Here is a 27944-nt window from a genome sequence, read left to right as displayed (position 1 = left end):
GCTGCATTATGCTTTGATTTTACAGAAGTGGATAGGAGGGATTAAAGAAGCCTGTATCAAAATGCACTATTTCTAGGCATTTTTTACTGTATTTATTCAGGGAACCAGAAGACTGAGTTTTATTTCTCTTAGCCAATGAATGCTGAAGAAGTATTATGGCTTCTTCATCATGTTTTTCTGGATTTGTGGAGAATTTGGCCTTTAGGAGATTTTAAAAATTGGCAAAAATCTATACTAACATATTACAAAGGCACAAGTAATGGACAAGAATATGTTTCATGAATTTGAAGGGAAAGAGCTGATAAATCTACACACTGCAAGCTGAGATAAACATTAAGAAAGACTGATCCTGGTAGTAGGTTGAAAAAACATCAGTAGCTTAAAATGTGTATAAATATGAAAATATCATGTCATTGTACTATTAATAATCATTATTTTGAGGAGGGCATGATGTTAACAAGCTCAAAATGTATTTTAGCCCACATCTAAAATGCAGAACTTTTTACCTAGTTACGACAGAAAAACCAACAACAAATTCTCAGAGGATTCCTTGGAGAATAAAAAAGGAGGGGAGGGAAAGAAATTTAAAAGCTTTGCCTTTCTTAAAAAACGTGTTTCTGTTAACTTCTATTATTTACACATCTCAGTGATTCAACAGCATCACACCGATAAAGCCCAAAAGAAATGTAGCAGTTAATAAATTACAAAGCCATTCTCCTTTAAAACAGCAGCACTGGGCAGTACAAAGGCCTGGCATGCCATGTCAGATACAAAAGGATCTGCAAATCTGAAAGAGTTATCTGGGCTGAGGAACAGCTGCCTCTGCAGATCCCAAGGCCCACCTGGGATCCACTTACTCCAGCCTGTCATTCTCACCCAGTTTAATGCTTATACAGTCAATGAAACATTAGATGAAGCTAAAGGATACATCCCCAAAGAATCTGACTTATGCTTTGGGAAATGACCTTTAAACAGTCACCTTCTGATAGAAAATTAACTACAGCTCCCTGCATCTGCAGAAATACCTTAATGTTTGTATTTTCTTCCTAATGACACACATGCACTATGCTGGCACTCTTTCTGCTGAACTAACACAGGCATGTATGTGTTTGCATTTTCTTTGCATTTCATTTTTTCACAGTTCAGCACATCAGGTATTAGTTGCTAAGGTGACTAATTTAAAATTATAGCAGTCAGTGATTATTCAGTGACAACTGAAAGCCTAGAAACTTATTTGGGTTGTTGGCTTGTTTTAAAAATCAAACTTGCATTACCTGTGGAAGCATTTTCTTAACTCTTATCTGTAGAAAAACCAAACCCATTCTCTTATTTTATTAAAAGAATAATAGCCTGGGTTTGATGGCTACTATCATGAACATGATAAACAACCATAATTCTTTTTAGGATTTTAACAAAGAAATTTTTGTTAGGACTGTACCAAATTAAAAGCTATATGTATGGTGTGGAATGGAGGATATGTTTGTGAAATGACATAGGAAGAAATGGCAAAAAAAAGGCAAACAAGTTAGAAACATACTTTAAAGCAGAACAAGCGAAAATCAAATAACATTATATTTGCAGCACACCTGACTCTTGCCTATTGCCTAATATTGTGGGACGGGAAAAAATAATATTGATTATAATACTGGTATTTCAGAAAGAACTCTCTCTCAGAGCTAAAAACCTGGAAAGTCATTGGCCATACCACATCCTCAACCCCCCCAAACTGTTCTTTGTTAGCTTGGACATGATGCACAGGGTTACAAATTTCAATTGCTTTGCAATTACAGCCAGAGCAGAAAGAAGCATGAAGCTGCTGAAGGTGTCAGCAGCACATGAACTTGTGCAGGTGAAGATCCATGTCCAGCCCCAAATCTTTTTCTTATAAGGAAATGGCTACAATAACATTTCCAACAATGTTTAGTATCTTGCATTTCATAAATTGGAGAAACGGAATTGATTGGAAATATTGCTTGAAAAACTTTGTACACAGATATAAAAGCTCTCTATTGGTGTCCTGTTTTTCACTTAACACTACAACAATTCTATCACTCATAAATCTACATTTAATTCTATTTGGAGGGCTGTCAACATTACAAATAGCAAATGAAAGACAGTACACTGATCACACCTTCAAACCCCTACAAATTTTAAGACTTCAAACTAATGGCTTTCCTTGAAATAATCCTTGCTGGAATTACAGTACACATGAATTTTTGTTCATTTTTTGCTATTTTCAATCTTTGGAACAATTACACTTCAATATTATTTTTGCTGAAAAATATACATGTTCCCTTCAGTATCAGTACTACCTTTAACCCTCTCTTGCTCCACAGCTTTCTCAGTTGTTTTTTTTTTTTTTTTTTGTTAGTGGTGGTTGCTGTAAGGGAGAAGAGTTGTGGCTTATTTTTTTTTGTTTTGCTGCACTTTGTTAAAGACAGATTTATTCAACTCCTCTAGTGTAATTTCTGAACATCACATTTTCTCAACCAACCTGTGGAGGAACTTTTTGTCCATATAACAAAAAGAGGAGAGTTTGCACTTTTTTAAGTTTTAAGTTTGCACTTAAAAAAGAGCATATTTCCTCTAAACTGACTTAAGATCCTGGTAGTCCAGACACACAACTACACTGGTATAATGTTTTTAAATGCTTTGTCTACAGTCAAAGACACACACAGAGTTAGAAGTACTTCATCTAAAATAAACCTTGGCATTAACATCTGCCCCAAAATACTTGACCCACATTCTAGAGTTCCTCTCCATTGATCATGAATGCATAGATTCCATACAGAAAAATCCTTCCTGAGCTAATTTTGCCAAATAAGATTGACATTAACATATGGAGAACTTATGCTTGTGAAGTACTTCTGTATGTGAAAATAAAGAAACCACTGATTTTCTTTTTTGAAGTAACAGAAAACAATATAGCAATAGCTATAAGGAAAACCCCAAAGCAGCTGATATAAACCTAATGACCAAAAAATCATTAGTCTATTTTTTGTGGTAGGGATGGAGCATATGAAGATTACAGTTCATTGCATACTCACAGAAAAGACAAAAATTAATTAAAAAAAAAAAAAAGAGTATGTGTGAGATCTGCTGAAGAAGACAACTGACAGAGCACTCATGCAGGGACACGAATCCCACCTATACTGATCCTTTAAGTCAAACAGAATACATCAATCTGCTTCAATGCATTTGGAAAGCATTAGTTAAGCATATTAAACAAAAACACCTACCAGAGGTACTGTGCTAATATAGACAAGATCTCAGGGACCTAGAAAACAGTACAACTCAGGGAAGCTGTGAGAGAATGAGATGGTATTTAAAAAGAGTGGGAAAAAGCAATGCAAAAAACTTCAAGTGGTTTCAAACACACACCATCTTTACTGACATCTTAAACCTTAAAACCAAAGAAAACACAGACTACACTTACAGTAACATATTCCTCAAGAGAAAGAATAAAAGAGATGAAGAAAACAGAGCTGCTTTTATTTTCAAGGCAGTTTCACTACTGCTTTAATAACAATATTTCTTAAGGCAATCAAGAAATGCACAAGATCTATTTGTATATTTATTTATAACATTATGTGGAAACAGATAGATGTAATTTCTCAATATACTGTATTTTCTCAATATACCTTTTCCAGCCTAAAAAATGACAAATAAAGAGCAGTTTATGCTTTCAATAGGCAAGATTATTGGTTACAGAATTTTTTTCCACATTTTACTGACAATTTTTGAGATATACTTTCTGTTTCAGAAGCTGAATACCAGGTACATATTGTGTGCTAAATTTGTAGCAGCTTTAAAGTGACGTTGGAAAAAAATGTATTCACTTAATGACAAACTTTATATTTTGAGTTCTTAACTGGGGTTTTGTCATGTCCCTTATGCACAGTAGACCTAAATTATAAAGCACTGGCCCTGAGGAGCTCAGCTATTCCCTCAACCTGCACCTCATTCCTAGTTTGATCTTGTCTGCTCTGTGTTATATATATCATGGTATTCTCACCCTATGAGCCAAAAGAGACTCATTATCCACCAGAAAAGCAAAAAACACAGCACACATCTAAATCTCAAACTGATATTTGCATGTCCTTGTTATTTCAACAGGAGTCATGCAAATTCATTTCAAGGATATAATTACAGTTTGAGAATCTCCAGAAACTCCCAGCAGATTTGACATTTCCCCCATTCATGGAACTGAACCAGGCTGGCAAAACAAGAGCCACTTTAAGCCTCTGACCACTTGCAAATTTTTCTTGCAATTTACATCTGCCTGAAAAACTGTACTGTACACTTACAACCAAAGCAGTAATTCTCACTCTATGTGTTGTCATCGTAAATGACCTCACTGTCCAATTTTCAGTCCAATTATTGTCTACCTACTAGCTACCAAAACCATCCTGCTGCTGAGGAGCTGTAGCAATGTACCTCAAAATCCTGCAGCGATTTTTGCTGATTATTTTTCTTTTGGGTGATAAGTGGGTAGATCTCAACTGAAATAGATCACTCCCTGTTTTTCATACAGCCAGCACATTTCACCTAAGAATCAGAAACTAAAATCTTCACATTTATCTTCATATGTGCCTTCCACCTGCCTGTGTACTACTTGACAAGCAATTCTTAACTCCTTACCTGAAAAAGACAATACTTTTAACTTCATACATACTTGCTTTCTCTATAAGAAGTACCTGGTCCAATTAGTAAACTAGTATTTACATTTTTGCTTTGTGCCTGAAGAAGGGCCATACCATCATCTGCTCTGTAGAAATGCTGAATGAATTGTGACACCTTAAAAAAATAAGATTTAGAAACATTTCAAACTCACAGATAAAAGGTACAAAACAGAAAAGTTGTTTGCCAATATGGAAATTTGGGAAGAGGATATATAAAGTTAAAGCAATCTAAAAGATGAAACTCATGAAACATGCCAGCTGTTATCCAAGGCAGTAACATAATAAGGGGAGAGGAATGGCAATGCAAGGCCCAAGTAGAGGATCACACCATTTCAAGGGCTTTTCATTTACTGTAAGACTGTTATAGGATCCTATCCATCAAAGGTAGGCATCAGCCAAGGCATTACAGCACCATAAGATGTTCCAGCACTATTTTCCTATACAGGGGATACAAAAGCAATGGCAGAGAAACTTCTCTGAGGTAATCAGTCCCCCACTGAAATCATGAGACCTGACAGGTCTGATAAAAGCAGAGTACTCATGCCAAAAGACACCAGGGGGAAATGAAAGTATTTCCTTACTTTGAACTTTTTGCAAGCATTCCAGGAGATATGTGAATGCTATAGAGTTATTATAATGTCTTTTCAGGGTAAATATTCTTTGCATAGTAACCTGGAAGAATCAAAAGCATGCAGATTCTTTATGCTGGAAAAAGAGCTCAGGTACAAATACAATAAGGTACAGAGAATTTCAGGTGCATGTTTTACAATTATATTGATTATATCCAATAACAAAGTGCAAGTAATTCTTAATGGATGACAAGGAGATAGATTGTGGCCTCTTAATTCTGACCTTCAAAATTACCTTGGACATATTTTTAAGGATATTACAGCTATGATCCAGCTACTGAGTCTGTGTCTTCTGCAAGTTAACTTTTTATACATGACTAACAACCATACCATCATATAATATTGCTGATTAATAATTGCATATGAAGTCCTTATTCCAATTCTTCATTAGAAAGAGAATTGCCAGCTTAGCTTTTTTGTCTTACAAACATGCCTGAGTTTCTTCCTTTTCTCAAGGAGTGTGCATACTTAAGACTTATCCTATCTGAGTTTTGAATCCATTCACATCTTCAAACACAAGTATCAGCCTCCATTTTCAATGGTCAAAACCACCCAGCAGCATTTCCAATAATTTTCTCTCTTCCTTTGTTTATGCCTTGTTTTTCTTAGCACTCATCTCACTGCTCCTGCCCCAGTATAGTATTTCTGCAAGGTGGTTGGCTTGAAAAAGCACCAGAAAGAGATTGTACTGGAGAATAGAGCATAGCATAGGTAGCAATTCCTGCTCTAGCGCTTTTTCTGTCTTCACATTTCTTTGTGTTTCCCCCTACAAGGAAGAAGTGGGAGGAAAGTTACTGATTTTATCTAACTGTACACTGATGCTCATTTTTAGGTTGTAAATACACTTAGCAGTATTTGCATATTTGCCAATAGAATTATGTAAAAAAAAAAGATTTGCTGGTCTGGGATTACTTTTTTTCTCATGTTAACATAGAAGTTTGGAATCTAAAATACAGCACTTGGATGCCAAGCAACCTGGCATACTCTCAAACCAGCAGGTGTTTGAGAAAATAAATAAATTATAAAAACAATTCTCAACAGTCCAACCAAAAAAAGTGTTAAAAATAACAGATATGCATTGTTATTAAACACTATTTTAAGAGCAGCTAACCAAGACTGGCGAAAGATGCTAGACATTTTATTTCTGTCAGATTTAAAAATGTGACCTTTTTTTACACATTGTTTATAGAAATCTGTAGGGATAAGATTCACAGGAATGAACAAGATAGTGAGAAGGATTATCCATTCTTAAAAATACACTAACCTTGTCTGAAAACCTCTGGGAGACAGATTTCACTGTCCTCCCAAGACATCTCAAACAGTGCTTAGCTACCTTAATGCCCAAGCAACATCTCTCTTGCAACAATTAGAATATTATTTCTCAACCTGCTGGCAGAATGACCCACACTGTTGTTCCCTGCCCCTTACCATTAGCTTTGTAGGTTTCTGGAAAAGCACAAGATCTTTCCACCAATTTCCTTTCTTTAGAAAAAGTCCAGCAGTTAGGGCATTGTTTCTTCAGAGGAAATACTCTGCACTTTTTATTTAAGCTTATTCTGTTACTTTTCCAGTGTCTTGGGTCCAAAGCTTTATTGGTTTTTGAATCCCAGTGGCACTATAGGTGAGGCCTTACAAGTGCTGAGAGATGCAGAGGGAATTGTGTTATGATTATTTCATATGATGCTCAGGCTTGCATCCCAACAGAATTTTTTTTTCTTTCCCTTCAAAAAATTATTACTGTGAGGATTCACATCTATGAACAATCCCTTGCAGTACTTAGTTTCTTTCCTACAGAACATCTGCCAGTCAAGTGGTTCTCCCATCCTGAAGATATGACTTAATAATTGCTACTTTAAAATTGAATTGCAGTTTATTAACTACAGTTTCATGCTCACAAGCCCAGTATGTGAAGACTGTAATGTTAATTCCTTCTAGTCAGGTGTCTGTGGCTCCTCCTAGTCTGGTACTGCCAGTAAAAGTTAATGAAATTACTCCAAACATTCAGAGACCTCCATGAAAATATTGACAGGAGTGGAACCCACATCTGCACAAAACCTCAGCCTTTGGTTGTTTACCTGGTAGACTGTTCATCCATCCTCTGCATATACAGCAGTCTGCAACTTTGTTGTTCCTAAAAAAATTTTGTTGTTTGGTTTTGCTTGTGGTGCAACATAATGTTTAATGGAAGTGAAAAGCAATGAATATTCTAAAAGTCCCAAATTTATCACTCCATTTGCTAAGACACAAAGAACACTCACTCATGTTACATAAAAGGCTGTTTTCACTATTGCATCTGAAAATACTCATCATTGAATCATTTAGGTTGCAAAAGACCTTTGAGATCGTAAGAGTCCAGTCACTATGCTGTGGCCGCTTCTGCTTTTGCTAAGCAGAATATTTAAATTGATTGAAACCTTATATGAAGACAAATTTATGAGAAGTTTGGTTTGTCTCCAAGGCTGTAATTTCAAAAAAGTTCATGATGTTAATAAAGGTGCAAGTAGTAATGGCATACTAATCAAAATCAGTAAATAGGCAAGGGTTGGAATCACACATCCTTTCATGCAATGGAAGCAGGTAACTTCTGTTTTCACTGTTTGGTGACATTAATGCACTAATACTGAGTAACTGCTGACAATTAGCCAGAAGATGGAGCAGAGGTCTTGTAAGAAAATCACTCCCTGATGGCAAAATATAGAAAATTCAATTACACTCTGTTTATTACAGGCCTACATTAGGAACTGCATTCATAATAAAGACCTTGATAATATACAAATTAATCACAGCACAGGGGAGTGCTTTGCTAACTTTTTTACTCCTAGATGCATTCTTCAATATTGAGTTTTTAATATATCCAGACACATCAAAAAGCTTTCTATAAAGATTTTAATATAAAATTCCTTACAGTAGAATGATACACGAATAATGTTCTAAAATACTAGATAATTCTATTATAGGTCTTTGAATAAAACAAGGTGTAGATGCTAATTTTTAAATATCCTTCAGGAATTTTCCACATCTTTGAATTCATATTTGTGTTTCTATGAAGTATGCTATCATGCAAACATCATGAAAGTTGTATAGGCAACAGAACTGAATAGTTTTCTGTATATATTCACATTTACATAGGTGAATACTTTCCACAGCTTTAAGGCATGCATATCCAATTTCTGCAGATACTGCAGATCAGTTTGGAGTGATTGAATAATCTAGTTCCTACTATTCAAGTTATAGCAATTGCACAAAATGCTCCCAAGAAGAGTAGTTATAAATTCCTGCTATGACAATGTGTATTGGATACTGCTGAATAATTTAGTTTCTGAATGAATTTAGTCAGCACTTTGTTTAGACTTTTAATAGTCTATTGCCCGCCCTAAAGACTTCTAGCTGCGAGTTCTTCAGCACAAAAGCTTCAAACTGATGTATTTCAAATCTATCTATATGCTTACTGATTTTAATTGCATTTTGCCAGGGAAAGAAGTAAGACCTGAAGTGGAATAAAAAAGTCCATTGTCTTCACATTTAATTTAGCCGCACATATTACTTGGAAAATGCAAAGTCTAGGAAAAAACTAAGCGCATGCACAGTATTCCACAGGTTAGCTATCTCCAATTTTGTTTGAGAGAGATTCATATGGAAACCTGGTCACAGAGTTTCCCCATCAGATACTGCAGATGTGAAACTAGCTCCTGCCTGGCTAGTTTCTATGTTACAGAAACTCTATTTGGATCCAAACATTCCAAATCTCACTTGTAAAATCCATCCACTTAGGGAAGAAATCTCACGATTTCTGAAAAGGGATTCCCTAAATCTGCAAGGCACAGTAACTCACAGTGTTGCTCAAGCTACTGACATTCAAGGTAAGCCCAAATGACTGGATCAGACAGGACCTTGGTTCTGAAGAATATGCCCCAAATACAACACACAATTGCACAGGAGTAACTGATGGTACCTCTGGTATTTTAAATTTTTTGTAACAAGAACCCTGCAGCCTTGTCCGGGTAAGCTTGGATACTTCTATGACAATTAGGAAAAAAACCCTAATATAGAAAGAAGAAATTATTAATTTGGTGTTCTCTTCTGTGATCAATGAATCATTCACACTGCCCACACAACCCCTTCAATAGCCACACCTAAGTCATCATTTAACTACTGTGAAAATGCAAAACCCATGGAAATAGAGTTTATATGATAAGATCTCCTTTGAGGCAGACTCCTTCCTAGCAAAGATGAGAAGAATCAGTGTAACATCCCTTTTAGCTTAGAACTATATTGTTTTTTGAGATTTGTTCTCTGAAGTACAGGATAAAAATGAGATGCAGAGCACTTTGTGGGATAGTCGGACAAAGTTCAAAAACTGGAAGAAAGACTAGGTAACTGGTATTCTTCCCAACATCACTCCCCTTGAATCTGCAAGTTTCTCAGCCTGCCTAGTACATTTGATGTGAATAGTCACAACCAGGGAAAAAACCAAAATCTCCACAGGTTCATGGAATCCAGCCACCAAGCTGCATCTTGCTCCATTAAATCATTCTGATCCATAATATCAGTCTGTTCAGGTGGTACCTGGAAGGACAGTATACACAAACTGAAGCCAAATCTGTAGATATTAGGAATGAAATCTTGAAAGCTGCAATACATATGCATGCATGATTTCACATCTCCTGTTATCCATATTCACAGAACTGAACTTTTTCTTCCTCTCCTAGTCTGCTGATTGGTGATGGCTCCAACCAAGTCTATAATTTAGAACAGTATGAATTGATATGTTACAGTTTGCATGAGGTCCTAGTTGATGCTGCGTGCTTTACATGAATTCTGGCAATGTCAGTCAATCTGCAATAAGGATTTGGTCCCTCCTCAAACACATTTCCACAACTGATAAATTGTAATGCTTAGCTGTCTGGAAAATCCTTTTATTCCTGTGCCCCGTGTTACATGCCATGCAGTGAAATTGGAAATGGAATATTTCTTGCAGAAGTGAGCCTTGCAAGTTAAAAAGCTGTGCACCAGAGGACTTTGAAGAATGGATGCACCAAAATGAGAGAGCTAATAAGAAATGTATGGATTTATTGACTCTCTTCAAATGTAGACACCTGACAGGCTAAAGTCATCCTACATTTCAGAATGAGAAAATACTATGAGCACAAGCATTTCCTCTTGTATTCTGCTGTGTCATCCTCCACAGCTGCAAAACAAACGAGGCCACTTCTGGTTACAGCTGACTGTGAGGGGACCCTGGGAAGGTACTGCAGAGAAAATACAGCACAGCAGACACTTTTAGTATGGTGTCAGAGCAGAGAGCAGAGAAAGGCAATGCTCTGACCACACAGGGCTGCTACCTGAACTGTTAACCCTGGCTTTGTTCTCCACAGTTTTAACTACCAAATTTAGGGCAGACGTTTCCTTACTCTACAAGGGAGAACTCATCTGGGGAGAGAACAAACATGAATGAGCTGCAGTGATACACATGTAATGGCAGGTGTTCTAGAGCCAGCAGCTGCTTCAGCTGTCCCAGCACTAGAGGGCTGGTAGAATGCAAACCAGGTTGGACCTTCTGCCACTGGTGGAACTTCCTTAATCCACTGCAGGAAAGGAGAAAATCTCCATCCAATGTCCATGCAAGGTTGAGTGTGCTTCTTCCTGATATCCAACTATGTCTCCAAAAGTGCAAGCATCTGCCTCTATTTCCAAGAATAAGTGGCTGACTATAATGTGGCATGCTCATTTTGTGCAAGAATGGAATCTGGTTTGTCTACCTAATAAACTGTTTCCATGTTTTTGGTTGAATGGGAGAAGAGTGGAGGAAAGGCCATTGCTTCATTTAGACGTGAAGAGACCAGTTCAGACAGTTCCAGGGAGTTTATTTCACCTCCTCTCCCTCATGCTTTGTGCATCCTATGGCAAAACATTAATCACACTGAGCAAGGCAATATGTGCAGCTCTCCAAAACAGGAGATGGAGACACTTGTGCCCATTTTCTAAAAAAAGAATATTCATCTGTTACAGAATCTATAAAATTTGAAGCCTCAGGTTGAAGAGCCCTGAACAAGAGATGAAACGTAAAAACGGTATTGTAGAGGAGTGTGAAAAATGTCAGTACTTGATCTAAGAGTACTGATATAATCAAAAATCAAAAGAATCAATTCAGGAAGTTCGTAGCAATTTAGCCAAAGCCTGTACAAGAATATCAGCTCAGCTGTACTCTGCTGTAATGGGAGGTGGCATGTAACCAAAGAAGGGGCAGTAACACAACCTCTGCTTTTTTACTTCAGTAAAAATAGATAAAGAACACATTTACAGTAATAGCAATAGCAATACACTTAAAGAAAATATTTGCATTTATCCAGGATGTGCACACACAAGCATCTTAAAATGCTTATAATTTGTGCACCTCATCTGAAATTACCAGAAATTGTCTAGGTTTTTGCACCCACCTTGGTATTTTTAATCTTATAAAATTCAGAGAGATTATTGGCAGGATTCAGAAGCACTTCTAAATTTATACAAATTAGGCCCTTTGTAAAGTTACTGCAAATGTCTTCTGGTTTTCTATATATTTATGCACACGCACACCTATATATATACACAAAAAATATTCCCAGTGGTTTAAAGTTTAAGAACTTAAAAAAGGCAGAGTTTAGTAAATTGATAGAAAAGAAGCAGTATGATGCTCATTTATAAGTAGGAAAACAAAACCAGAAAAATTAATCAGTGTGCAAATGCAGATACAGCAAATTAGTGACCAAATCAAGATTTCATTAAAGTGTCTCTTACTTCAAAGCAAATGCTTTAAAGGCTTCTCACATGTAAAGTTCAGAAGAAATTGATAAGCAGAATGAAAGACACAAGAACCAGAGTTTAGCTGAGCTAACAGTTGTGCTTTAGTAATTGCAAGTGATCAGCACACAGAGTCTAACAGGTCTAACTTGAACTCACAGCAGAACACTCAGCACCGATTCAGGACTAAATTTAATGGACATAATGAGCCATTATCATCACATCCAGGAGCATGGTACATTTTCTTTGATTATTTCCACAGACTATCCGAAACTCAAGTCCACTCAGCTTGTGAAGTCTGATGAGAGCACAGCCTGAGGTAATACAGACACAAAAACAACTCATAAAGGATTAGGTCAGCTTGATTTAACAAGGAAAAATAAAGTAGAATCACACTGGAAAAAAAAACAGTGGGTTTTGGGGAGGGGAAGGATTGAGTTTTTATTGTTGCTTTGTTTTTGTTTTTATATATTTTTTATATGTTTCTTAACAGCATAATCACGCATTTGGATAAAAACATACTTAACAGTGTCTGGCTTTTTTCCAGGTTCTGGGAAGAACCGCCAATACTCCATAAAAGCACAATCAGACAGCATGATAGCAAAACATTCCAAAAGCCATTGTTTTGGGTTTTTTTATGACCGGAAAATGGTTTTTCCCATACCTTGAAGTGTATTAACTGTACTTTAAAATCAAAAAGAAAATTGGATTTTCAAATAATCAAAACTAAATGGTTACTTCAAATTCATATTAGAAGTTCTGGGGTAACCAGAATCAGTAGGGAACCAGTTCCTCATGAGAGATTGTCTCTTATATTTACCAAGCATAGACACCTTTAGCATCGAAAACAAAAGAGAAATCTCTCAGTTCAATTAACTCTCCAGCTTCAACAAAAGTACATTGCAGTAGAACCTTTTTTAAAGGAATAATTCATCAGAATTCTCTTTAATGCTTTTTTTCATAACATTGAAATACCTCAGAAAAGAGGATGAAAAATTCAATTGTGTAGAGCTGATCAGAGGAACAAAAATCCATTCTGAATGAAGGTAAGCTGATTAATTTTTTTTTAAATAAAAATCAATGCATTTGATATTGCAAAGAACAAAGAATTTGTAAGAAAACAAGAAATGAACTTTTTAAAAAGCAAATTGCTAACTAAAAGTACACAGACTCTGCTACCGTATTTTCAATATTGTTACAGCAGTTTAAATGTGTTCCTTAAATTCCAGAAGTGTAAAGATGACTCTCTGGGTAGGGAAAATGTTGTTAATGTTTACAAAGTGGACACCAGTATTTTCTGGGTAAGTTCCATTAAAAGTTTTATATGCTATGTCACATTTGGGGAAAAGGTAAGAACTCTAACTTATATTTTCAAAAATGGATCTGAGCATTTGTAAAAACAACAATGAATTCTGAAATCTATGTACATGTCACACAGCCATCTAAGTCACGCTTGACAAATAATGCCTTGTATCATGGGGACTCCAACATTATTCCAGTTTAAATAATGTTGAAAAGTATCTAACTTCCAAGTTACTAATCTTTATGAACTCCTAATTGCAGGCAGCAGACAAAAGAATTATTTATACTTAGCTGTATATTTTATGTCATTGGGATTGTTGCATAGGAATAAACAGGCATATGAACTCTCTCTTTGCTGATTTCTACTCATAGCCTAATAGCCATCAGTTCCCAAAACATTCTAATAAATTGCACTTTGGGGATAAGACAGGAACACTTGCAGGACACTGAAGAGACTTCAGTCTCAAAAACTCTTACAAACTGTATTCCAGAGGATTACTAGCACTGTATAAATAAAATCAAAGTCTGCTGATGAACTACCAGATCCTGAAACCTTTAAAATACATTCTCATGTGTATAGGAACTGCCAGTAAATTTACCAGACAACCAGCATAGCTATTTGATACTTTTTAGTTTTTCCCTTGAAACAAAAAAATCTCATGGCTACATGTTCTTTCCACTCCACAATATTGTCCTGCTTATTTTGACAGAGAAAACCTCAATTTTCAATAAAATATAGAAAGCAAATGAGAAAGAGGGAAGAGTTAGAACCACAAAAATGTGAGCCCATTTGTCCATCCATCCATTTCTTCTATGCAGCTTCTACACACCACAGGACGGATATAAATTCAGCAAATGCACTGGCTGAACAATTCTGGAGCAGGGACTTCTGGTAAGATCCCCATCCTTTTGCAGCTGCAGAAGCAATCAATGAAAGACAGCTGAAGCACAACACAGCTAATCTAATGAGCAAATGTAAACCTGGAACAATGGACTTTACACTCAGTCCACTTCAATATCAAGTCTTCCTGTGAATTTAGTCAAGATTCTCTATATTAATTTGACTTTTCTGGGAAAGATTTTCAATAGCACTTCAATGATTTAGAAGCACAAGTCCTATTACAACTCACGAGGATGTGAGCTCTCGATCTCCAGGGTGATTTTAAAAGAATCTCACTCTACCTGTAAAATGGAAAAAAAAATCATTGCTTTCTGCCCTCTAACTACACTGATACAAGGACTAAAAGGAATATTCAGCGCTACCCCTGCGTGAACTCCTCACTTTTCCAAGATTCGAGAGGCTAATATAACCTTATCATGACTTCAGGTCAAAAGATTGAGTCTAATGGACCAATGGAAGGAATTAATTTCAGAGCTCAGGACCTTTAATTGAGAACAGATGGTGCCTAGTCCCTATAAATTTAAAGTCTGGGGCCTGTTAACAAAAGCATCTAATCTCATCTCAATTGCCATAAGCAGCCAGGATCCAGCAATATTGAGTTTACAAAACAATATAACAATCTCCTAGAACTCTACTGAAAGCAAACAAGCAGCAAAGACAGTTAATGAAAAAGACGTCATATGTTCTCTGCAGCTAAAGTAGTTAAGGGAACAAGCAGCAGAATTCCCCACTGAGTGCAGCTTTTAAGCAATTTTAAATAAATCTCCTTATACAGCATACAGCAATCACGCAATGAAGAACTTAGCAGCTTGAACAATTCTAGTTAAATCTACAGGGAAAGAGACTGGATACTATCGATTTAACCAAGGCCATATTCTTTCGAAGTAATTTTGACCCAGATATCTTGTAAACTTTGAATATTCAAAAGAACTTCAAAGATTATAAACTATCTTGGTAAATTCAATATTCATCTTCAACAGCAGGAGGAAAAGACAGCTCTGAAACCTTTGCAAAGAACTAGATTTTGCCTCAAAGTATCTTCTACTTCTCACTTTTGCTATTTTTCTTCAAACTGCCCAAGTTACCGACACAGTTCAGTGAAACTCCCTGCAAAAAGAAAGTCAAGTTTTGTAGAAACAAAACAACCTAAATTATTTAGTCTGTCTGCCACAGGTGCAGACTGAGACTCCATAGCATTAGTCATCGGCACTTATCCAAAGCAATTTATTTGTAACTTTAAAGTAGTTTATAGAAATATTACATTAATAAAACCCCAGTGACTGAGGGGTGGGGAGGGAGGAAAATCAATCTGTCTAGCATACAGTAATTCAGTGGCAGATGTGAAACACCAGAATAACTTTGCCTTGCCCATGCTCATGACTCCACATGTATTCACTGTGAAAATCCTCAGCCCTGCATGTTTCCTCCAAGAAGACTATGTGTATGACAAAAACCTACATAAGAAAAGGTGTTGTAAGGATGACTATGTATGCCTATATGTGGCTATATACACATATTTATGAATCTATTTCACTACAAGGACAAAAAGCAACCATTAAATAGTTAACTAGAAAAACAGCCTGTGGTCTGTCTTTACTCTGTCATGGCCTGACAAGCCAGAACCTGGGTTTCCCAGGTCAGTAGCTTCTTTTTCTATTGTGAATACTGCACTAGAGATGGAATTGCTCACATTTTGTCTCAGATGTACCTAGACAACAGCCATAGTACTCCAGGGAGGGATTGGCCAGCAGCAGTATGGATCTGGCATAGCAGCTGCACAGAATCATCAAACTCTGAGAAAACTATTATCTATTATGGATGTTATTACAGCAGTTATGAGATACACACACCTACTAAACATTTGCATATTTTTAATTTAATCCATAATTAATTTACATTGTTCACCCTTCCTAACTGGATGCTGTGGGCTCATAATTGTAAAATCTGAAAAAAAAAGAACAAAGAACAGAAACTGAAGTAAGATATTGATAATAATTTTGCAAGTTTCCATGTACTAACAGAAAACTTTACTAAACCATAATGGAAACAAAGGTATTTCCACTGAAAGATTTCAAAGGTGGGGTGGCAAAAACTCCAACAATTATTATTTCTGGTTTCAGTGAGCTAAAACCACATTTATTCTTTATAACATACAAGTGAAAACAATAGATAGCAAACCAGCTGACATAATTCAGGAAGAATATGGTAGCATACTGAATGAGGAGAGTGTAGAACAAAAAGGAAACCACAGCTTCCTAATGAACATTTATTTCCTAAGATTTGAGACTTTATCCTCTTCTTACCTTAAATCAAGACAAAACACTTTAATTTTGCCAACAGATCAGACAGCATATGATTGAGGCCCAGAACGGTTCCAGCTTGAAACTTAATTTTATATTGAATTCTCATCTGCATCAAAGAAAAAAAACTTTTATACAAAAAAATCTAAGTAAGTCTACATGGATTTGACAGGAGTTAAAGAACTGTCTATTCCAAAGGTCTTTGCAACTTTCTGTAAAAAAAAAGCAGAATCAAAAAACTAAACAAATTTTCTCCAGCTGTTATACAAAGGCTGCTATCTATAATTATTATTGATACTCTTACAATTGCACAGCTTATACTCACTTTAAAGTTGAAATCATTATTAGATAATTTCTTAATATGACATAATTATACAAGGAAAAGCAATTAAAATCTTATTTCAGATCAAAATTAGATAAAACTTAAAAACACCTTTAAAACGACTGAAAATGAATAATCCTACATTTTATATAGGATCACTACTTAGACTTTATGTCTGCCATAAATATCTCTGTGTATATATATACCCCCACCCTGATATCGTCATGCTACATAGGAAATTATGGAAGTAGTAGCTGAGAAACTTGCTATCTAATGATAATCAAATAATCTCACAGCTTTGACAGATTTTTCTTTAACTCCTTTTTATTCCAGTAATAATTATGTTGATAAGCCTGATTCAGCAGATTTGTTGCTCTCTAATTCATTAATTAAAACAATTTACTGCTACCACTGTGATTTTTCAAGGACATCAAAACCATATTCCAAATCAAAACAGCAGATCATCAGTTTACAGATGTGCAAAGCATACATTACTCTTATAGCAACCTCACATTTAAATCCTTGCACATCAAGACGAACACATATGGTTTAGGGGAAATGAAGAGCAATATTTTTATATCACACTTACAATGAGAAAAAATGTCTATGAAAAGTTAACCATTTCAAGTTAGAAGAGGAAAAGCAATATATAAATATTGGTATTACATTACATTGAAGAGCAACATTTTTATAGCCTTAATTTTATCAACATGCTTCCTGCTGACTAATTTTTGTCACTTGACTCACAAAAAACAAAACCAGAAAAAGAGTGAAGAATTTCTATTGTGCACCCACTTTGTCAGGGATCCACAGCAACTACAGCAGCATGTAAAAATTGTTTGGGAAAATACATTAAATGATTAAATATCCACACAGTTCCCAGTAATTTATTTCTCTGAGTTACTTTTGGAATTCCATTGTCTGAGCTAACTTCTACTTTTTGCTATCTGCACTGCTTGCCTCTGGTCCTTTTTGCCAGTTGTGGCCTTTGTAACAGCTGCAGTATCCAGACGGAACACACTGGGTGCAACAGGTTGAGCTCTCTCCCAATTTCTTCTAGTGTCATGTATTTCAAACTTCTGATTATGCTTGTTAACCTTGCCATAGGCCTCCAGTTGGCTGGCATTTGCCTCAGAAGGCAGCCACAAACCAGTCATGGAGACACACTACTTCTGTCTCAGCACTGCACTGAGTGCAGCAGCCAGATTATTTCAGTAGCATTATATATGCATACAAAGACACATTGTAAATTTGTGGAAGAAACCCTCACATCCCACAGAAAACACCACTGCCCAATGACCACTGTGACCTTGAGGTGATGTCTACCCAGGAGGAAACAGAAATGTTTCCTGGACATGCAGAATGGGGATGGGGAAACCAAAGCTAGTGATGGTTGAGAAGCCCTTGCAATGCAGAGGAAGTGGGAGCTGTTAAACATCACTTTTGCAAGCTGGACATACACAAGTCCAGGGGTGCAGACTTGCAGCATCCAGTGGTGCTGGCAGAGCTGACCCATGTCATTGGAAGACCCCTGTCTGATTCCTTGAAATGTAATGGCAATGGAGGAAGCTCCTGATGACTCTTGTCATCTTTAAGATGAGCAAGGAATATATGAGGAAGCAGAGGCACACCGTGATCTCCCAGAGAAGATGATAGAAAAAAATCTGCTGGAGTTATCCTTCATATGCTGGGATAGGCCCACAGGAAAAGAAAGTAAATGATAACAGCTAACATGTATTTACCAAAGGAAAGTCATACCCAAACACCTGACTGCTTTCTATAACAACTAATTGCCTCAGCAGATAAAGGGAAAGCAGCAGATTCTGTTTTCCTTGACTTTAGCAAGGTTTTCAAAGTGGTCTCCCAGAGTATCCTGGTAGCCAGGCTGGATAGAAGGACTGAATGGGTGAGCTGCAAAGAATATATTGTGGAAAACTGTTTGTATGAAGAGGTTGAAAGATTGGTGTTTTGTAGTGCAAAGAGCAACTCTTGGTCAACATTAATGGCATTCATCAGGAGCTAATATTGGGATGATGTTGTTTTATGTCTGTACTACATTTAATACTGAGAATGAGTAAGATGGAATGTGCCCTTAGCAAGTTTGTGGATGACAACAAGTTGGAAAGATTGATCAGCACACTGGAGGACAGGATTGCCTTTTGAAGGGAACTCAACAGGATGTAAGAATTGGCTGAAAAAACCTCATGAATTCCAAAGGCAGAGTATCTACAGTAACAGTACTAGCCCACTGGAAAGCAGTTTTGTAGTAAAGGTCCTGGGCAGCCAATGTGGACAAGTTCAGCAGTGTGCCCTTTCAACACCAAGCCTGACCACGTACTGGGCTGCATTCAGAAGAAAGGAGTTAGCACACCCTGGGAAGTGATTAGTCCCTTTTATTCAGCATTTGAAGGCTACATCTAGATGACAATACTCTGTTTAGGTCTTGCCAGTGCAACACTGATAAATTGGAATGAATTCAATGAAGACTGCCCATGATGATTGGAGTGCTGAAGCACATAAATTGAAGAGAAGCTCAGTGAGCCTGGAAAGCAAAAAGGGAGAAATATAACTTTGGTCTTCCATTACCCACTGCAATGGTCCCAACGGCAGCAAGGAATACTCCAACTCAATATAACAAGGAAAAAATTCACAATGAATTGTGGTTAAGCACCAGAACAGTTGCCCTGAGATGGTGTAGAACATCTATTCTTACTTGTTACAAAGCATAAACTTTTAACAGTTTTTTTTCCTAGGGTGCTTGCCATCTAACGGATTAGGAAGGTTTCTCCTACTTTCTCTTTGCCCCTTCTGAAGTTGTCCTGTTTGTTTTTACCTTCCAGAACCATATCCATCATCAGTGATTTCTCACACATGAACCATAAAAATACCAGGGGCTGTAGACACTCTATAAATGCAGGACAAAATTTATTTATCTAAGCAAACTCTAATACTTCCTCTAAAAGTATAAATATTAGCTCTGTGATCAGTTACTCAGGTATCAAATGCTGAAAAACAAAAACCACCAGAAGAAAACATATCAGCAATATAGTCTTCTTTCATTGCTACGTAATAAATCAACTCCTTTTTTTCCTTTTCCTTAGGATTCATGTTTCTATACAACTCTACTTTTTTTACTAATTGTGTCTCAATTTTATTTGTATGGCCAGACCTCCCTCTCCCTCCTGAAACATCTTCATAAGCTCTTCCTCTGAAAATGTTCCCTCTTTTTTCTGCATTTTTTCTCCCTTAAAATTCAGATTTTTGGCAAAATCCTGAGCTAGGACAGTTGGTCTTTAAACATCTTTTTCACCACTCCTTAACATTAGAAAGATTTATAAGCTTAACGCCAAGAGCAAATTCTTTGAAATTTTCTGCTTTGATTTGTTTTTCCTTGCAGATCCCAATTCTAATTTTATTGGTGTCAGCTGTTGCTAAACCTACAGTTCTGCACATCAGAAAATTTATCCAAGTGTTGCCAAAGGGCCTCATCCTCTGGCCTGATAAGTCTACACCAGACTCCACCATAATTAAGATGATTTGGAATCTCATGCCTTCCTTAACAAAAAGTTCGGTGACACTCAGTTCTATGAAACCCAGGAGATCACACAAAATTACTGCAAAAAGGTCAGCCCAGCTGTTGCCTCTTTGGCTATCACTAGCCAAAGGAATTATGAATGTGATTTTCACTTGCATTAACAACTAGATTATTAACTGAAATATATCCACAGGACTACTATCATAATAGAATCTGAAAACTGGCATAACTATAGAATATTTTTAATATTTCAGAAAACCAGATAATTACTTTTGTTTATTGGATTTCTGTTCCATATTTCCGTAACCAAAGAAAAATTTGTATGCCTATTAAATATTAAATATTATTTCAGAGCTGACTTCTGTCAAAAATAAAACAGATTGCTTTCCTGGTCATGAAATTTGTTGGCAGCAAAGCAGGATTTAAAAAAGCAAGATATTGGCATGCTTAATGAGGAACAGACAATTTCTAGATGGAAATCTGTGGGAAAGAGTGAAGAAATTGTAATTGGTGGTATAGCAGTAAGATGAGGATTAATTCACCAGCTATGTGGCTGATTTTGATCAGTAGGCTCAGCATTTGGCTAACAGGTGCAGCTACTATTCAATAGGGTTCATCTAAATCAAGTTTTGTGCCTTAGCATAAAGAAATATGTTAAATGGGTGAAAATATGTGACACTACTTCTTGAATTATATGCATTATTTAATAATGCAGAGCTCAATTATATGTTACAGATGAACTGGGTTAGAGACAACAGACTAAAATGTCTTGTCAAGTATCTTACCAATGTTTTTCTTGGGTTTCAGAGATCTGAATGCCAGTAAATTCATCATTCTGGAAGGACAAGAGAGTATTAAGTTCGCAAGAATGCTATCTTCAGAAACTGTCTGAAGTTGGAGAAGAAGCAAGTAGGTGCTGATAAAGTGCAGCTGATAAAGTGCAGCTGATCAAGTGATATTTTCGCCTTATAGGAGCCCTCAGCAATAAACACTCTACCAGCAATATCTACTTTTCTGTATCCATGAAAAATTGGTCTACCTTTCAAACCATTCATCTAACCAATTCACAAAGACTGCCTGAGGCCATGAACTTGACTCCCTCTCTCCCTCTATTCTTTTTATTTTGCTACCTCCTGATCTCCTCTGGTTTTCCAACAAACACCAATCAGTGCAAAACTTTCCCTAAACAAAAAAATAAATCTCCACATTCTAGTGCCATCAGAACTACTTTCTGTATGCCCAGGTAGTTTTTGTGGCAGTCAGCTACGTGGCATGCGTGCATCTGGAGTGCCCCACCCTTTTTCAGAAGCATCATCACAACTGCTTCCAAAGGAGTAGAAAGTGACATGGACTTGACCAAAGACTTAGGTCTTATATGAGTGCCTTTCCAATCAGAATCATTGCCACAGCCTTACTTTCAGGCCAGCACACATAAAGCACAAAACAAAACCAGATATATAATTTTACAGGGATAAATAAATAAATAATAAGGTACTGCATTTCCAGAGTAACTTGCTCAATTAACTTTCATGTTTTGCTTATTAACCTTCTGATGTCTCATTAAGTCAGGGATTGCAGTTTAATGCGTTTAAAAAATAATTTAAATATATAAATAGATTCTAAGATACCTTAAAAATATATTTACCCTATAAGTGAATGGACCATTTGAAATCTAACTACGACTTCCACCTCGTACTCTCCTGGAATATTTATCCAGTTTAAAAGACAAGCTTTAGCAATCTTAGAACAGCTTAACAACATAAAGTTACTGGCAAGCATGTAAGAGACAGCCAGCTTGTATTTCAAAGCAACAGCTCCTAGAACAAGTACCAGCATAAATTTTTTGATGCAGCATTTATGAAATAACTTGCAATGAGAATGGAGAAGAAAGCCTGAAAAAGCATGTGCATGCTCAGTGTGCTCCAACTGATGCATCATACTGTACGTGACACTGGTTGGTTGCCCAGATTAACAGATGCAGGCCCTCCTTCAGGGAGGCTGACATGACAAATCTCTCAGAATACGATGCCAAGAGTCATACATGGAACTTGAATGAAGTCAAAGAAATATATTTCTTTTTAGAATTATTTACCCAACAATATCCTAAAACAACCTTTGATGTGAGAATACACCTATTAACCTTATGTTTGATACATGCTCTGTTGTTTTCAAAGAAAAAAAATTATCTGTTGGCAGTCACAGTATGTTCTTAGTATATTTAAAATTTTGCAACTTGATCATGTACGATGTTATTTGTTTAAATAAACTTCTAAACTTTCCAAGTTGATTTAAAAATTGAAGTAATTTTTTTAGGATTTCAGAAACATACTATTAAGACCTTGACAAATAAAAGGTTAGTATTTTCAGCAAACTATTTCTTCTTGTTTATTCTAATTATGCAGCAGAATTGCAGGTTTTGCCTTCCTGAGGGATATGTTATCCACAATTATTTCAAAAGAGCAAATACCTAACAGTTACAAGGAAAGAAAAGAAATGCTGCTTTGATGCTGAACTTCTCTTCCTGTCTAATTGGCAAGAGAGTAAACTCCAAGTACATTCAGAAAATTGTTAATCCTGACCTCATAGACCTGTAGGACTAGTCAAAGTTCCCACCATCTTGACAAGTCCAATTAAGTCCAGTAAGGTCTGATTATGGCAATGGACCATTTAAACAGCAAGTAGTTTTATGGGGTGAACAGTGGGATTGCTGAAACACTGAGGCCTTTTGGTGAGGGAAGTACAACCTGGTGATCTTGTGTTTTGCTCATCATCACCAGTTGCTCCTTTTTTACCTTAGAGGTAAATGTGCTGCATAGAAATGCATTTACCTGTAAAACAATTCCATTTAAATTCAGTCAGGAATCTTTCCCACACAGCAGAGGGAGATGCAGTAGAGAGGACTTGGAACTCTCACATTGGTTTCAAAGCCTTATCAGATTTGTCAGATTTTAACAGTATACCAGCACAGCTGTTAACTTTAGGCCATAAATTAACAAAACTTGAACCTGCAGTTTAAGCCTTTGATTAGAGCACCTGCGCCTGCCAAGGCGATACCGTTTCCCTGGCTTTAAATTATATTTTCTGTTCTACTGTGAGCATTAAATGTACTGAGTTACAACAACATGTAAAAATTAATTTCTCAGCTAAGTCTCCCATGTTTAGTGGAAACAAAAATTCAGAGAAAAAAAAAAAACAAAGAAGATTAAGCTTTTCACGATTTTAACATCTCCACTGAAACGGCGACCCATGACATGGTCTAAGTTATAGATGTTTCATAACCCTAGGGAACTCTCAAGCCATCAAAATTTCATTAGCTTCACAGCGGTCCCAGTACATTCTTAAGTTGGACTGCTGGCCTCCCTATTAATAAATAAATCAACTGTAATTCGTTTTAGTGGCTAAACTCTTTGTTGAAGTTTTATCAAACACCAGACATTCCTTGCATAATTTTAACCACTACAGAATAATGTATTTTTTAACATATTCACAGTCTTTTCACACATGTGAAAACAAAACACACTAACTTTCAGCTGATGGATGATGTTTTGGCACATTGTAATCAGATAATTTCCTTTATAAAAAATTCTAAGTATAAAATTTATTGAAAAGTATACCAAACCTATGGTACCTCTGAAGCAGTCACCTCTTGGGTAACATAAAGATACAACTTCCCATGGAAATAGTGTGTGCATGCATATATACATAAAAATGTAATTTCAAGACCATTAACCAAGGATTTTACAAAAGGGTCAAGAGAATTTGTTTCACCACAGACCATTCAAGATCACAGGACTACTCAACAACTTATTCTAGATTGCTCTGCAGCTGAAGTACCAAGCATTATCACACAAACTCCACTGCCAAAAGGTGGTAGGCAAGTACTTCTGTCTTTGTCTTTCAAAACTTGCCTCTGAGTCAAAACAAATTTTCCAAGCATGACACAAGACACATGTGAACACTGAGAGCTGTCTGCTCAGGTACCATGTAGCATTAAGTCCAACACAAGAGGAGGATCCCATTTGAGATGGTTTTGCACAGGTATCTTCATGCAGAAACAGCCACCAGTGGAAAAATAAGTAGAAATAACAGCAAATTATAGCTTCTGTTTTTCTTTCTCAAACTGAATTCAAAATAATAAACAGGAAGGACTAAACTTTATTGCCCGTAGTTTAAAATAAAAGTGCATTATTTTTTTAAGGATTTCCATACATACATACCTACATAGCTGTTTCCCACAATGTGTTACCGTCATCGCTGGAGGACAACAATAAAATTGCTCTAATTTTTGTACAGCCGAGCAGACAGGTTTAATAAATTAATAAAATGACATGCAGACATGCAAGCAACTAATTTCCATTGTTACTCCTTTTTCTTTATTCCTCTTTTGAATTTTTCACATAGAGAGTCATGAAGTTAATAGAAGAATTGTTTTAATTCTAGCAAAGCTGAAAATCTTCTGCAAATAAAAAGTTAAGATTGGTACAGATAGCATTTAACACCATATTAGATCTGTTCATAACCTCAAGAGGAGGTGAAAAAACTTTGAAAATCTTCAAAAATTAATCAGTCAATTGTATTAACCTATTTTAATTTAAACTCTAAGGCTTAATATACAATGGTCATACCCCACATCCTACAAAGCTACTAAGATTTTTGTTGCAGATTTTAATTGCACAGTAATCCAGTCCCCCAGGCATATCAAAGGCCACATGTCCCTCTTCACCACAATTCCAATTGCTCTCATCAGCTAAGAAGTTTAAAGCACAATCAAATTTTTTTTTCAATCACATGAGCCCTGTTAATAAGCTATTCTTTGAGTTCACTCATCCATTCTAAGATTCTGCAACTTCTACAATATGTCTTGAAGAACAATTTGCAATGAAACTTTTAAATGCAAGCTAGCCTGGGGAACAACTTTATCACCACTTAGCTGTTCCCCAGAGGGTAACAGGTGACACAGCCTGAGATAATACAGAACTAATTTTTTTTGTAATTAAACATTTTCAAAATTACAGCTAAATCACACCCAAAGGTTGTATTAGTTAGGACTGATGATGAATATTGACTTTTATGGCAAGAGGAGAGAAAAAAACCCCAGAAGGTAAATAATTCAATGCCATTCCTTTAATGATTTAAAATTACTGAGTGTCAGCCAAAACAGCAAATAAACATTAATTTATATATGGGCATATGCATAAGAACTTACCGTTTTCACTGTCGGACTTGTTTTCATGTTCGGTATCAGTCAGAGTGAGGGCTGAGTTGGAACGGCTCGACAGACAGGAACTGCGCCCTGATTTGACCCCCCTGCCCCAAAGTCTCATGGCATGCTCTGGAGACATCACTCCTTCATTTTCAGTATCAGCATCTGACCCTGCACTGATAGAGTAACCTCTGTGGGGGAGCCCCATTTCCGCACAAAATGCCAGTCCTCGACGAGCTGCTGGTTCACAAACTCCTAACTGCCTTAGGGTAAAATTCTGTCCTGATTAGGGGAAAAAAAGATAACAAAAGATGAGACATTTTTAATTATTTTATTTTAAAGAATTTAAAAGTATAAACTCTTCATGTGTATAATTGTCTCAGATATCACATGAGATGTTTTGTCAAAACTCCACCTGTACAATCAAATGGATTCTTTTGTCTCCAGCTCTCAGCAGTATTTTATCAACTTCTTAAACACAGCAAAAGTGATCCTGGGTAGCAAATAAATAAAATAGAACCTCCTAAGTAAAGCCAATTCAGTACATGAAAGAATTTTTAAAAATACACAAATGTTCCTTTTTTACAAAGAAAAAGTACTTTAAAAGCATAAAAGCACTTAACAAGGTATTTGTCAGGATTTTTACTTGGTTGGTTTTGGGGAGGGCTTTTTGTTTTTTCTTGTTTGAGGCCAAAGCAAGAGACTATTTTCCCCATAAAAATGTCACCTAATGTGGCAATGGAAAAGCAAAGGAGAAACAAAATTCACCTGGATTCTGTTTGATTTTTTTGCCCTGCTTTAATACACAAATACAACTAAACAGAAACGTGGCCACCTGTTGCTGCAAGTACTACAGCAAAATTGTTATTTTTCATGTCATTGTATTTTGAGAAGCATAATACACTTTTACTGCTGAAGCAGAGTCTGTGCATTTTAGCAGAATTTTAGCCTGTTTTGGGGCAGAGCAGGAGACCTAAGTGAATCCCAGTGATTGTATTAATAAATTAGGTGCAATAAACTTTTGACACTTCAATAACTTAAAGTGTCTAAATTATGCAACACTCAAAAATGACTGCCTTTTTAATGGCTGTGTCTTCATCCTACTTTTATGATATATAGACACTTGGCAAGCTCCTTTGCATACTTATACCTACAATACTTTTCCGCCCTAGCCCACAATTATTTCACAGCTCTGGGAACAAATTAGAACACACATTAAATTTTTGTATCTGACAGGCATCCTAATTTATCCTTAATTCATCATTTAATATAAAACCACAGTAGCAAGATAATTAAAGCTTATAATAAGCCAAGAACAGAATTCTATATATGAGAAAGAAATAAAATTGCAGAAGTATGAATACAGAAGTGCAAATAATTCCTGAAATATTAAGAGTTAATGCACTGGTCTTTGACTTTTTAAAAGTGATCTGGTTAATTATTTTATTCCTGCAGTCACCTGAAGCTGTTGCTGCAAGTTTCTTCACAGTCAGAACCATAAATCAATTCTGACAATGACTTTCATAAATAATGAAAATCAATTACTACAATTAGGTACAAATCAAACTACTTATTATGCAACTGTGAATAGACATTTGAATGAAAATATGGCCGGAGAGGTAAATATAAAGGAGTAAGCATATCTATGACTATGTCTGAACAGTGTCAAGGGTATAAGAAAGGGGATTATCATGCACACTGATAGTATCTTGCAATCTTTTTAAGCTGTCATGCCATGTGAGTTCCCAAGTTTTATGAGAGTTGAAACTAATCAGCGAAGGAAACAGGCCAAACAAACCGCCCAGTGGTAATAGGGTCAGAGCTGAAAGTAGTAAATGTCTAAAATGCTTATTATGTTGCATGTTTGTAGATATATGCTAAGGGTGACAGTTTAGAACACTGTTTTATGCATTTGGTACATTAGTATGTGAATCCACATTTTCAAACAGTTGACTAAAATCAGATACAAATACAGAAGAAGCTCTGTGAATATACTGTGTATACAGTGTGTATATACAGGTATCACTACACATACACGGAGCAGATAAGGTGTAAACACAGTCACATATGCAACATATTGTTTATTCTATAAAGAGCATTTTGAGAAGCAAAATGGAAAGGAAAGAGGTATTTTGACCAAAGACAAGGTTAGTTGAGTCAGTAACAAAACCGCTGTTGACTTCAATGTGACAAGGTGTTATGGCTATGGTCCCCACAGGCTCATAGTGCTGAGATGAAGGCAAGGAAGGATGCAGACAGACACAGCTGCTGAGCCACACTCAGAGCAGTT

The 27944-nt window shown here is 36.3% G+C and overlaps 1 protein-coding gene across 13 annotated transcripts in view; it reads right to left on the bottom strand.

Annotated features, from left to right (window-relative positions):
- The window catches only part of TENM3 (teneurin transmembrane protein 3), a 1396736-nt gene that overhangs the window by 281029 nt on the left and 1087763 nt on the right, over nucleotides 1-27944 (bottom strand). For 12 of the 13 annotated variants that reach the window (XM_033060171.1, XM_033060177.1, XM_033060178.1 and 9 more), the window contains one exon: nucleotides 25658-25936. The exons of the other annotated variant lie outside the window; for it this stretch is intronic. In XM_033060171.1, the coding sequence (XP_032916062.1) occupies nucleotides 25658-25936 (279 nt within the window). The remainder of the gene's footprint in view (nucleotides 1-25657; nucleotides 25937-27944) is intronic. 13 annotated transcript variants of the gene reach the window in all.

This window comes from Catharus ustulatus, chromosome 5, assembly GCF_009819885.2.
Source record: "Catharus ustulatus isolate bCatUst1 chromosome 5, bCatUst1.pri.v2, whole genome shotgun sequence".
Lineage (NCBI taxonomy): Eukaryota > Metazoa > Chordata > Aves > Passeriformes > Turdidae > Catharus > Catharus ustulatus.
This window is presented reverse-complemented; position numbering and strand designations above follow the sequence as displayed.